General features: G+C 45.5%; 1 protein-coding gene across 1 annotated transcript in view; it reads right to left on the bottom strand.

The window, feature by feature from the left end:
* Positions 1 to 13,154, bottom strand: part of TTLL11 (tubulin tyrosine ligase like 11) — a 202,771-nt gene extending 189,617 nt beyond the window's left edge. Inside the window, exon 1 of the mRNA XM_038745662.1 lies at positions 12,753 to 13,154. Within this exon, the coding sequence (XP_038601590.1) occupies positions 12,753 to 13,154 (402 nt within the window). The remainder of the gene's footprint in view (positions 1 to 12,752) is intronic.
* Between the last annotated feature and the right edge of the window lie 250 nt (positions 13,155 to 13,404).

Below are 13,404 nucleotides of genomic sequence, written 5' to 3'. Positions count from 1 at the left end.
TTTTTTTTTTCCTGCACCACATTCCCCAATCCGCCCAAACTGCTAGGAGCCTGGTCCAAGCTCTGGTCTTCCCTCGGTTAGACTACTTTACTAGCCCCTTCTCTGGTCTCTCCCCTCTCCAATCTACACTCCATGCTGCTGCACGAGATCATCTTTCTGAAGCATCAATCAATAAAATTTATTGTGCGCTTATGGTATGCAAAGCAACCTTTATCTCTCTTCTCCTTGAAATCCTCCACCACCCGCCCCCCCCCTCCCCATCGGGTGTCTCTTTGCACCAAAACAAAAACTCCTTCCAATCTGCTTCAAGGCTCTCCACCATGGATGCCCCACCTGACCTATCTGCTGTCTTCACCCTCTATTCCCCAACTTTCTGCCTTTGCTCCTCCTATGCCAACTTTCTCACTACACCTCACTCTCTACTCTCCCGATTCTGTCTTCTCCCTCATGCTGTCCCCACTTCCTGAACTCTCTCCTTCCCCTTGTGAGGCAGACCACAGCCATCCCCACGTTGGGATCCCTCCAGAAATCCCGTCTCCTCCAACAAGCTTTTCCTGGTTTAATTTCCCAGCTCCCTGAGTCATATCAGCCCTTCAGTCACCTCTTCAGTCATCACTTAGGAATATATTTATACCCTCCTTGGCACTCAGCTATTCGATTTAATTGGACAATGTTGTACATATTTTTATGTCTGTCTCCCTTCCATCTCCCTTTTTAGAGTATAAGCTCCTTGTGGGCAGGGAATGTTTTACTTTGTTATTTGGTACTTTCCGAGTGTCTAGAACAGTACACCACACCAACTATGTGCTCAATAAATGCTGCTGCAGTTACTGATATTACTACTAATGTGCATTCAAGTGTCCATAAAGTCATAATTTCTCAGTATATGAATCTGAAGTCTTCCACAACTAAAACATTTGCTACACTACCAATTAGTAGTTACAAACCAGTTACTATTTAGTGACAGGTACTGAAGAAACATGGCCCAGTGGAAAGAGCCTAGGAGTCAGGGGACTTGCATTCCCATCTGCTACTTGTCTCCTATGGGACCTTTGGCAAGGCACTTAACTTCTGTAGGCCTCAGTTTCCTTATTTGTAAAATAGGGGTTCTCGCACTTAGGACAGGGACTGTGCCCAACCTGATTATCTTTTATCTATCCCACTGTATCCTTTAGTAAGTGAGGGGTACTAAAAATACCATTATGCTTAAAATACCATTATAATATACATTTATACTTACACAAAAATATGTCTACGCTATAACAGACACAAACTATAGATTAGTTATATTATAATGACATAATAATAATAATAATGATGACAGCATGGCCTAGTGGAAAGAGCATGGGCCTCAGAGTCAAAGGCCTGGGTTCTAATTCCACTTCACCACCTACTTGCTATGTGACTTCAGGCAAATCACAGCTTCTTTAGGCCTCAGTTCCCTCATCTGCAAAACAGGTATTTAATACCCGTTCTCCTTCCTACTTAGACTTTAAGCCCCATGTGGGACCTGATTATCTTTTATTTACCCCAGTGCTCACTAGAGTATTTGGCACATAGTAAGCATTTTACAAATACCATAGTTAATTATTATTATTGTTATTATTATTGCTAATAATACATAACAATTAGAATTGGAGCCTGGGATAGTTAGATTCCTTCTGCAGGAATGTTATTTGGGACACTCCGTAGTACAGGGGAAAGAGCACGGGCTTGGGAGTCAGAGGTCATGGGTTCAAATCCCAGCTCCACCACTTGACAGCTGTGTGACCTTGGGCAAGTCACTTAATTTCTCTGTGCCTCAGTTACCTCATCTGTAAAATGGGGATTAAGATTGTGAGCCCCACATGGGACAACTTGATCACCTTGTATCCCCCCCAGGGCTTAGAACAGTGCTATGCACATAGTAAGTGCTTAACAAATACCAAAATTATTAATTATTATTACAGGGTTGGGCCAGCACAAGCCATTAGAAGCAGCATGGCTCAGTGGAAAGAGCACAGGCTTGGGAGTCAGAGGTCGTGAGTTCTAATCCCAGCTCCCCCACATGTCTGCTGTGTGACCATGGGCAACTTCTCTGAGCCTCGGTGACTTTATCTGTAAAATGGGAATTAAGATTGCGAGCCCCATGTGGGACAACGTGATCACCTTGTATTCCCCCCAGCGCTTAGAACAGTGCTTTGCACATAGTAAGTGCTTAACATATGCCATTATTATTATTATTATTACATTACTATTATATTATATAATTATATTATTATTATTATAAATAAGACCCTGCTATCCAAGTGACAGAAGCATCTAAATCCTCACTTAATATCATGGAAAACCTTGCACTTTGGGGAGCATTTCTACTAGCCCACCCTAACACTCTCCCACAGCCTCCAGAGAAAAGGGCTCAGGTATAAACAGCTAATCCATTAAATGTTTAACAAGTCCTCTAGTTAGAATCTTGTTTCCCCCTGCCCCCCTGAACTAATATAGTCAGTCGGTAAGGGAAGAGTCATTTGTAATGAGCTTGGAGAAAAGAGACTCTATTAATGAGTAACATGAAAATCATTAGCACCCAGCTGTTTACTGTTGAAAGGTTAAGGTGTTGTTTTTTTCATTTGCAACAAACAGCAGTTTCTAAACTGAGACAATTAAAGAATAACTCCTTATACCCCTATGAAATACTTCAGATAAATGTGCTACGGAGAGGATTTTTTCTGAAAAATATAGTTGGTGGACTCACTAGGCAACTATTGCTGATTCTAGGTGTGTTCTGTATAAAGGGAGGGAAAACACCACTAAACGTTTTCATCTTATTAGGGCTGAAAAGTCCTTGGAAGAATTAAAAACAGCTGGGGATAAATAGAGCAGACCAAGCCAAAAACATTGATGCCTCAAAATATTTGTGAACATTTGGTTGTAAGATCCTAGAGAGCCAGGTTCTTATTCACCCAAGTGCTTAGTATAATGCTCTGTACTCACCAAGCACTCAATAAAGACCATTGATTGAGCTACAGATGAATATTTAAGAATGGGAAAGAAATATTAAGTTGGAGAAATGGAGAGAAAAGCATATGGATAACAGGGAAAATCTCTAAAGATCCAAACTATGAAGCTGTCCAGACAAACGTGAGCTAATGGATGGAGCATGGGCCTGGGAATCAGAGGACCTGGTTTCTAATCCTGCCTCTGCTCCTTGTCTGCTGTATGACCTTAAGCAAGTCACTTCTTTTCTCTATGCCTCGATTATCTCATCTGTAAAACGGGACGGATATTGTAAACCTCATATGGGACACAGAATGTAACTAATCTGATTAGCTTGTATCTATTCCAGTGCTCAGCACAGTGTCTGGCACATAATAAATGCTCAACAAATACCACAATTACTATCACTTTTCACTACAGCATAATTAACATTATGCATTAACAGAAACTCATCCCTGGAACACAGCCATTATTCCCCTTGCTTGTGGATAGAAAGGATGTGTGATGAGGTTGGGGGATGAGCGCAAAATGCACTATATCAGATTAAAGAAAACACGGGGATCCATGGAATTCAAGTCATGGAAAACATATAGTGCAATTGGCGATGTAAAGCAATAATGCAAAAGCCAATGTACTTGGTGCTTGACTAGAACACTGAATTAAACTTAGAAAACAAAATAACACAATTAACAAAAACCCTTAAAATCTGGGTTTCCCAGAAACCAGTAGATTATATTGAAGAAATGGCATACTAGATGCAAATTTGTGTCCATGCTCCATTACAAGCACTTATTCATTAATATTAATCAGTTTTTGCTGACAACTCTAGAATATAACCATCCCCGTTATAACATTCTTCTTTTACACTCTTTAAAGATAGTCCCTCTGAACTTTAATGCCAATATCACTAATAGCAGTCTCACTTCAAAATAAGGCTGCAAAAATGTACTTTCCTTCTCCTCTCTTCAAATATCCTGTCTTTCTTGATGAAATGAGTAAAGACCATTTCAGTTTTGCATAGACAATGACATCCATTTTCCAGAGATTACAGCAGACGGGACTTTAACATAGTTCGGATTCTTTTAATACGTCTTTTTTCCTCTTGAAACATGAAAAAAATCACTATTAGCATTTGAAAATGCTCTTATTTCCACAACTACATTAGTACTGTATGCTTCAGAGCAAAGAAAGTAGATTTTGCAACTGTATCACCTGCAATTTTTTTATTTAACTTACTGTAGTTGTGGCACAGAACAACCTTCTTTGATTTATTACCTTCTTCTAGATTCATGAAGCTACTTCCCCAGTAGCATCGTTAAAATAGTAAATCACAAGTGAATAGCGATTCTAATGGTATGACTCTGTTTTAACAGGTAGAATTTTAGTGGATTATAAACATTTAGAAAATAGTTCTCCTGACAGAAAATATAATGAAGTATAATATAAACTGTCAATAAAATTCAAAGCTTTTGAAAATAAGTAAATCATAGTCTTTGTCAAGGAAAAGTTTAAAGTCCCCAAAACTGGGAAACCAATTCCAAATATGAATGTGTATGAAAGGAACTAAGCTCATGACTAATCGAATAGTACTGTAAACAGTACCACGGATTCAAACTATAATGAGAACCCAATGCTCACTGTCCCAACAAGGGCTTCTTTGGATTTCCTTTATTTTAATTTTGTTGTTGTTGCTGACCTTATTAATTAGAAACGAACCAGAACGACTGCAGATGGAGGTGGGGCTTTCTGGAAAGATGTGTCCATGGAGTCGCTATGGGTCGGAGATGACTCGACAACATAAGACAGAGACAAAATACTTTCTGGGGAGATGAACCTTTCTGACTGTTCCACTCAATTTATTTTTACTTTCTCATTTTTTGTCCAGTTCAGATAGGACATCCTGGTCAATTCCTGATGACATGAATCCTGTCTACTAATCCATTGCACTCTCCCATAGAAGGTGATCAATAAATACTGATTGACTGATCATGGAGAAGCAGCCTGGCTTAGTGGAAAGAGCACAGGCTTGGGAGTCAGAGGTTGTGGGTTCTAATCCCGCCTCTGCCATTTAGCTGTGTGACTTTGGGCAAGTCACTTAACTTCTCTGTGCCTCAGTTCCCTCATCTGTAAAATGGGGATTAAGACTGTGAGCCCACGTGGGACAACCTGATAAGGTTGTATCTCCCCCAGCGCTTAGAACAGTGCTTGGCACATAGTAAGCTCTTAAATACCATCATTATTATCATTTAAATAACCAATTCGGTTTTTCAAGGCATAGTACAGATACTCGAGAACCAAGCAGTGTTTTGCAAAGAATACTGGTAACATTTATGGAGTTCCCACAAGTGTGCAAAGCATTTTACTAGCTGCTTGAGAGAGTACAATGGAATTAGGAGACTTGATCCCTGTCCTCAGGGAATTTAGAGCCTAGCAGGGGAGACAGATGATTATACATAACTGCAGTTATCATATATATAACAGATAGGGGGAAATAAGGGAGTATCTAAGATATATACATAAGTGCTATGGGAAGTTGTGGGTTTTTAAGTGGTTAGGTGGCTCAGAAGACTGAAATGACATTTGGGAGATGTAAAATATGGATAATAGAAATTAACCTGGGAAGGCCCCCTGAAGGAGAGCAATCTAAGAAGGTCTGAAGATGGGGAGAGCTGTCAGATAAGAGCCAGGAGGTAATTCCAGGCAGGGGATGGATGGGAGCAACAGGGTGATGGGAAGAGAAAGACAGGAATAAAGCATGGTAAGTAGGGTAGCTTGAGAGTAAAGAAGAATGTGAGCTGGGGTGTAGTGGGAAAAGAAAGTGGAAATTAGTAGGGAGGGAGTTGACTGAGGGCCTTAGGAGCAGTGGCCTGGAATTTCAGTTTGACGCGGAGAGGAATGGGCAAACAATGGAGGTTTTTGAAGACTGGAGAGACAACGTACAAAATGATGTTTTAGAAAAACGATCTGTGATCCGAGCAAAGTAGGGACTTGTGAGGGAGACTAATTCTGTTGTAGTGTACTCTCCCAAGTGCTTAATACGGTGCTCTGCACATAGTAAGCGCTCAGTAAATACCACTGTTTGACTGACTGATTAATAATAATAATAATAATGATGGCACTGGTTAAGCACTTACTATGTGCAAAGCACTGTTCTAAGCGCTGGGGAGGCTACAAGGTGATCAGATTGTCCCACGCGGGGCTCGCAGTCTTCATCCCCATTTTTACAGACGAGGTAACTGAGGCACAGAGAAGTTAAGTGACTTGCCCAAAGTCCCACAGCTGACAATTGGCGGAGCCGGGATTTGAACCCATGGCCTCGGGCTCCCAAGCCCGGGTTCTTCCCATTGAGCCACGCTGCTTCTCTGATTGATTGACTGATTGACGTAGGAAGGTCAGGGATACAGCAATTGAGTCAGGGTGCGTGGACCAGTGTGGTGTGGCTGTTTAGATGGAGAAGAAGGGAAGGATCCTAGAAATGTTGCGGAGGAAGAATCCTTACAAGAAAGTTTTAGTAATCAGCGCTTAGAACAGGGCTTGGCACATAGTAAGCGCTTAACAAATACCACCATCATCGACATCATTATTATATGAAGTAGCTATCTCCCTCTGCCTTCAAAGCTGTACTGAAGGCACATCTTCTCCAAGAGGCCTTCCCTAAGTCTTCATTTCCTCTTTTCCCACTCCCTTCTGCATCACTCTCTGACTTGTTCCCTTTATTCACCTCCCTCACAGCTCCATAGCACTTACGTACGTATCTGTAATTTATTTCTTTATATTAACGTCTGTTCCCCTGCAAGACTGTGAGCTCGTTGCGGGCTAGGACTGTGTCTGTCATATTGTACTCTCCCAAGCACTTAGTTCAAAGCTCTGCATACAGTAAGCACTCAATAAATACTGGACTGAGCGCTTAGCACTGAGAAGCAGCGTGGCTCAATGGAAAGAGTCACTTGGGAGTCAGAGGTCATGGGTTCAAATCCCGGCTCCGCCACTTGTCAGCTGGGTGACTTTGGGCAAGTCACTGAACATCTCTGCGCCTCAGTGACCTCATCTGTAAAATGAGGATTAAGACTGTGAGCCCCCCGTGGGACAACCTTCATTCATTCATTCAATCGTATTTTTAGACTGTGAGCCCACTGTTGGGTAGGGACTGTCTCTATACGTTGCCAACTTGTACTTCCCAAGCGCTTAGTACAGTGCTTTGCACACAGTAAGCGCTCAATAAATACGATTGATTGATTGAGTGCTTACTGTATGCAGAGCACTGTACTAAGCACTTGGGAAGTACAAGTCGGCAACAGATAGAGACGGTCCCTACCCAACAACGGGCTCACAGTCGAGAAACTGATCACCTTGTAACCTCCCCAGCGCTTAGAACAGTGCTTTGCATTGAGTAAGTGCTTAATAAATGCTATCATTATTATTACTATTCAGAAGGGTGCTTTGCACATAGTAGGCTCTTTAAGAAATACCAATATTATTATTCAATCGTATTTACTGAGAGCTGACTGTGTGCAGGGGGCTGGACTAAGAGCTTGGGAAGTACAAGTCGGCAACAGATAAAAATAATAATGACATTTGCAATGGGCTCCCAGCATTGTGGCTCAGTGGAAAGAGCCGGGGCTTTAGAGTCAGAGGTCAGGGGTTCAAATCCAGTCTCCGCCAATTCATTCATTCATTCATTCATTCAATCGTATTTATTGAGCGCTTACTGTGTGCAGAGCACTGTACTAAGCGCTTGGGAAGTACAAGTTGGCAACATATACAGATGGTCCCTACCCAACAGCGGGCTCACAGGCAAGAAGGGGGAGACAGACAACAGAACAAAACATGTGGACGGGTGTCAAGTCATCAGAATAAATAGAATCAATCAATCAATCAATCGTATTTATTGAGCGCTTACTGTGTGCAGAGCACTGTACTAAGCGCTTGGGAAGTAGAAGTAAAGCAAGATTTATTCAATCGTATTTATTGAGTGCTTACTGTGTGCAGAGCACTGCACGAAGCGCTTGGGAAGTACAAGTTGGCAACATCTAGAGACGGTCCCTACCCAACAGCGGGCTCACAGTCTAGAAGGGGGGGACAGACAACAAAACAAAACATGCGGATGGGTGTCAAGTCATCAGAATCAATCAATCAATCGTATTTATTGAGCGCTTACTGTGTGCAGAGCACTGCACTAAGAGCTTGGGAAGGACAAGTTGGCAACATCTAGAGACGGTCCCTATCCAACAGCGGGCTCACAGTCTAGAAGGGGGAGACAAACAACAGCACAAAACATGCAGACGGGTGTCAAGTCATCAGAATAAAGAGAAGTAAAGCTAGATTTGTTCAATCGTATTCACTGAGTGCTTACTGCACTAAGCACTTGGGAAGAACAAGTTGGCAACATCTAGAGACGGTCCCTACCCAACAGCGGGCTCACAGTCTAGAAGGGGGAGACAGACAACAGAACAAAACATGCAGACGGGTGTCATCAGAATTTATTGTACTTCCCAAGCGCTTAGTACAGTACTCTGCACACAGTAAGTGCTCAATAAATATGACTGAATGAATGAATGAATTGAGCACTTACTGTGTGCAGAGCACTGCACTAAGCGCTTGGGAAGGACAAGTTGGCAACATCTAGAGACGGTCCCTACCCAACAGTGGGCTCACCGTCTAGAAGGGGGAGACAGACAACAGAACAAAACATGCTGACGGGTGTCAAGTCATCAGAATAAACAGAAGTAAAGCTAGATTTGTTCAATCGTATTTATTGTACTTCCCAAGCGCTTCGTACAGTACTCTGCACACAGTAAGTGCTCAATAAATATGATTGAATGAATGAATGAATGAATTGAGCGCTTACTGTGTGCAGAGCACTGGACTAAGCGCTTGGGAAGTCCAAGTTGGCAACAACTAGAGACGGTCCCTACCCAACAGTGGGCTCACAGTCTAGAAGGGGGAGACAGAGAACAGAACAAAACGTGCGGACGGGTGTCAAGTCATCAGAATAAACAGAAGTAGAGCTAGATTTATTCAATCGTATTTACTGAGTGCTTACTGCACTAAGCGCTTGGGAAGGACAAGTCGGTAACATCTGGAGACGGTCCCTACCCAACAGCGGGCTCACAGTCTAGAAAGGGGAGACAGACAACAGAACAAAACATGCGGACGGGTGTCAAGTCATCAGAATAAATGGAAGTAAAGCTAGACTTATTCAATCGTATTTATTGTACTTCCCAAGCGCTTAGTCCAGTGCTCTGCATACAGATAGCGCTCAATAAATACGATTGAATGAATGAATGAATTGAGCGCTTACTGTATGCAGAGCACTGGACTAAGCGCTTGGGAAGGACAAGTTGGCAACATCTAGAGACGGTCCCTACCCAACAGCGGGCTCACAGTCTAGAAGGGGGAGGCAGACAACAAAACAAAACATGCGGACGGGTGTCAAGTCATCAGAATAAACGGAAGTAAAGCTAGATTTGTTCAATCGTATTTACTGAGTGCTTACTGCACTAAGCGCTTGGGAAGTACACGTTGGCAACATCTAGAGACAGTCCCTACCCAACAGCGGGCTCACAGTCTAGAAGGGGGAGACAGACAACAGAACAAAACATGCGGACAGGTGTCAAGTCATCAGAATAAACGGAAGTAAAGCTAGATTTGTTCAATCGTATTTATTGAGCGCTTACTGTGTGCAGAGCACTGTACTAAGCGCTTGGGAAGTCTAAGTTGGCAACAACTAGAGACGGTCCCTACCCAACAGAGGGCTCACAGTCTAGAAGGGGGGGGACACACAACAGAACAAAACATGCGGACGGGTGTCAAGTCATCAGAACCAATCAATCAATCAATCAATCAATCGTATTTATGAAGCACTTACTGTGTGCAGAGCACTGCACTAAGCGCTTGGGAAGGACCAGTTGGCAACATCTAGAGACGGTCCCTACCCAACAGCGGGCTCACAGTCTAGAAGGAGGGGGACGGACAACGAAAGTAATATGCTCTGGGCATATCACTCCCCTCCTCAAAAATCTCCAGTGGCTACCAATCAATCTGTGCATCAGGCAGAAACTCCTCACCCTGGGCTTCAAGGCTGTCCATCCCCTCGCCCCCGCCTACCTCACCTCCCTTCTCTCCTTCTCCAGCCCGGCCCGCACCCTCCGCACCTCTGATGCTAACCTCCTCACCGTACCTCGTTTTCGCCTGTCCCGCCATTGACCCTCGGCCCACGTCCTCCCCCGGGCCTGGAATGCCCTCCCTCTGCCCATCCGCCAAGCTAGCTCTCTTCCTCCCTTCAAGGCCCTACTGAGAGCTCACCTCCTCCAGGAGGCCTTCCCAGACTGAGCCCCTTCCTTCCTCTCCCCCTCGTCCCCCCTCCATCCCCCCATCTTACCTCCTTCCCTTCCCCACAGCACCTGTCTATATGTATATATGTTTGTACATATTTATTACTCTATTTATTTATTTTACTTGTACCTATCTATTCTATTTTATTTTGTAGTATGTTTGGTTTTGTCTCCCCCTTTTAGACTGTGAGCCCACTGTTGGGTAGGGACTGTCTCTATATGTTGCCGATTTGTCCTTCCCAAGCGCTTAGTCCAGTGCTCTGCACACAGTAAGCGCTCAATAAATACGATTGATGATGATGATGATGTCTCCCCCTTTTAGACTGTGAGCCCACTGTTGGGTAGGGACTGTCTCTATGTGTTGCCAATTTGTCCTTCCCAAGCGCTTAGTCCAGTGCTCCGCACACAGTAAGCGCTCAATAAATACGATTGATGATGATGATGATGATGATGATGATGTCTCCCCTTTTAGACTGTGAGCCCACTGTTGGGTAGGGACTGTCTCTGTATGTTGCCGATTTGTCCTTCCCAAGCGCTTAGTCCAGTGCTCCGCACACAATAAGCGCTCAATGAATACGATTGATGATGATGATGATGATGATGATGTCTCCCCCTTTTAGACTGTGAGCCCACTGTTGGGTAGGGCCTGTCTCTATATGTTGCCGATTTGTACTTCCCAAGCGCTTAGTCCAGTGCTCTGCACATAGTAAGCGCTCGACAAATACGATTGATGATGATGATGATGATGATGATGTCTCCCCCTTTTAGACTGTGAGCCCACTGTTGGGTAGGGACTGTCTCTATATGGTGCCAATTTGTCCTTCCCAAGCGCTTAGCACAGTGCTCCGCACACAGGAAGCGCTCAATAAATACGATTGATGATGATGATGATGTCTCCCCCTTTTAGACTGTGAGCCCACTGTTGGGTAGGGACTGTCTCGATGTGTTGCCAATTTGTACTTCCCAAGCGCTTAGTCCAGTGCTCCGCGCACAGTAAGCGCTCAATAAATACGATTGATGATGATGATGATGTCTCCCCCTTTTAGACTGTGAGCCCACTGTTGGGTAGGGCCTGTCTGTATATGTTGCCAATTTGTACTTCCCAAGCGCTTAGTCCAGTGCTCCGCACATAGTAAGCGCTCAATAAATACGATTGATGATGATGATGATGTCTCCCCCTTTTAGACTGTGAGCCCACTGTTGGGTAGGGACTGTCTCGATGTGTTGCCAATTTGTACTTCCCAAGCGCTTAGTCCAGTGCTCCGCGCACAGTAAGCGCTCAATAAATACGATTGATGATGATGATGATGTCTCCCCCTTTTAGACTGTGAGCCCACTGTTGGGTAGGGCCTGTCTCTATATGTTGCCAATTTGTACTTCCCAAGCGCTTAGTCCAGTGCTCTGCACATAGTAAGCGCTCAATAAATACGATTGATGATGATGATGATGTCTCCCCCTTTTAGACTGTGAGCCCACTGTTGGGTAGGGACTGTCTCTATGTGTTGCCAATTTGTCCTTCCCAAGCGCTTAGTCCAGTGCTCCGCACACAGTAAGCGCTCAATAAATACGATTGATGATGATGATGATGTCTCCCCCTTTTAGACTGTGAGCCCACTGTTGGGTAGGGACTGTCTCTAGATGTTGCCAACTTGTACTTCCCAAGCGCTTAGTCCAGTGCTCCGCACACAGTAAGCGCTCGATAAATATGATTGATGATGATGATGATGATGATGTCTCCCCCTTTTAGACTGTGAGCCCACTGTTGGGTAGGGACCGTCTCTATATGTTGCCAATTTGTACTTCCCAAGCGCTTAGTCCAGTGCTCCGCACATAGTAAGCGCTCAATAAATACAATTGATGATGATGATGTTTTCCCCTTTTAGACTGTGAGCCCACTGTTGGGTAGGGACTGTCTCTATATGTTGCCGATTTGTCCTTCCCAAGCGCTTAGTCCAGTGCTCCGCACACAGTAAGCGCTCAATAAATACGATTGATGATGATGATGATGTCTCCCCCTTTTAGACTGTGAGCCCACTGTTGGGTAGGGACTGTCTCTATATGTTGCCGATTTGTACTTCCCAAGCGCTTAGTCCAGTGCTCCGCACACAGTAAGCGCTCGATAAATACGATTGATGATGATGATGATGATGATGTCTCCCCCTTTTAGACTGTGAGCCCACTGTTGGGTAGGGACTGTCTCTATATGTTGCCAATTTGTCTTTCCCAAGCGCTTAGCACAGTGCTCTGCACACAGTAAGCGCTCAATAAATACGATTGATGATGATGATGATGATGATGATGTCGCCCCCTTTTAGACTGTGAGCCCGCTGTTGGGTAGGGACTGTCTCTATATGTTGCCAATTTGTACTTCCCAAGCGCTTAGTCCAGTGCTCTGCACACGGTAAGCGCTCAATAAATATGATTGATGATGGAGCCACTCACCTCCCTCCAGCGGAGCTGCCTGAGGCTGATTTTCAGCGCCTCCAGGGAGGTCCTGGCCTTGGAGCTGTCCACGGTGACGGCTCTGCGGGATGCGCGGCCCGCGTACACTGCGCGGCCTCGGCTGCGCGCCTTGGCCCCCGGGCCGCCGCCGGCAGAGGGCGCTGCGCCGCCGCCGGCAGAGGGCGCCGCGCCGCCGCCGGCAGAGGGCGCCGCTCCGCCGCCGGCACAGGGCGCCGCGCCGCCGGCAGAGGGCGCCGCGCCGCCGTCCCCCCGCTCGGCCGCCTCCGCCTCCGCTTCGGCCTCCTCCGGCTCGGCCCGTCGGCGTCGCTCCCCCAGCTCGGGCTCGCCCGCCGCCTGGGGGTCGGCCGGGGACGCGCGGCGGGGAGGGGGCGGCCGCGGCATGGCGCGGGCGCGCGCGCCGCTCTGCGGGCCCGCGCGGTTGCCATGACAACGCCCCCCCCTTCCCCGGACGGCGCGCGGGAAGGGACAATCGGCGCCCACGTGACCGCCCTGTCACAGAGCGCGGCCCGGCGTTGCCCGGGCGACGCCCCACTCATTCAATCAATCAATCAGTCGGTCTGTGTGCAGAGCACTGGACTAAGCGCTTGGGAAGTACATCGTCATTATCCATCGTATTTATTGAGCGCTTACT

This window comes from Tachyglossus aculeatus, chromosome 4 (assembly GCF_015852505.1).
Source record: "Tachyglossus aculeatus isolate mTacAcu1 chromosome 4, mTacAcu1.pri, whole genome shotgun sequence".
NCBI lineage: Eukaryota > Metazoa > Chordata > Mammalia > Monotremata > Tachyglossidae > Tachyglossus > Tachyglossus aculeatus.
Note: the sequence above shows the minus strand (reverse complement) of the source record. Positions and strands in the feature narration are given on the sequence as shown.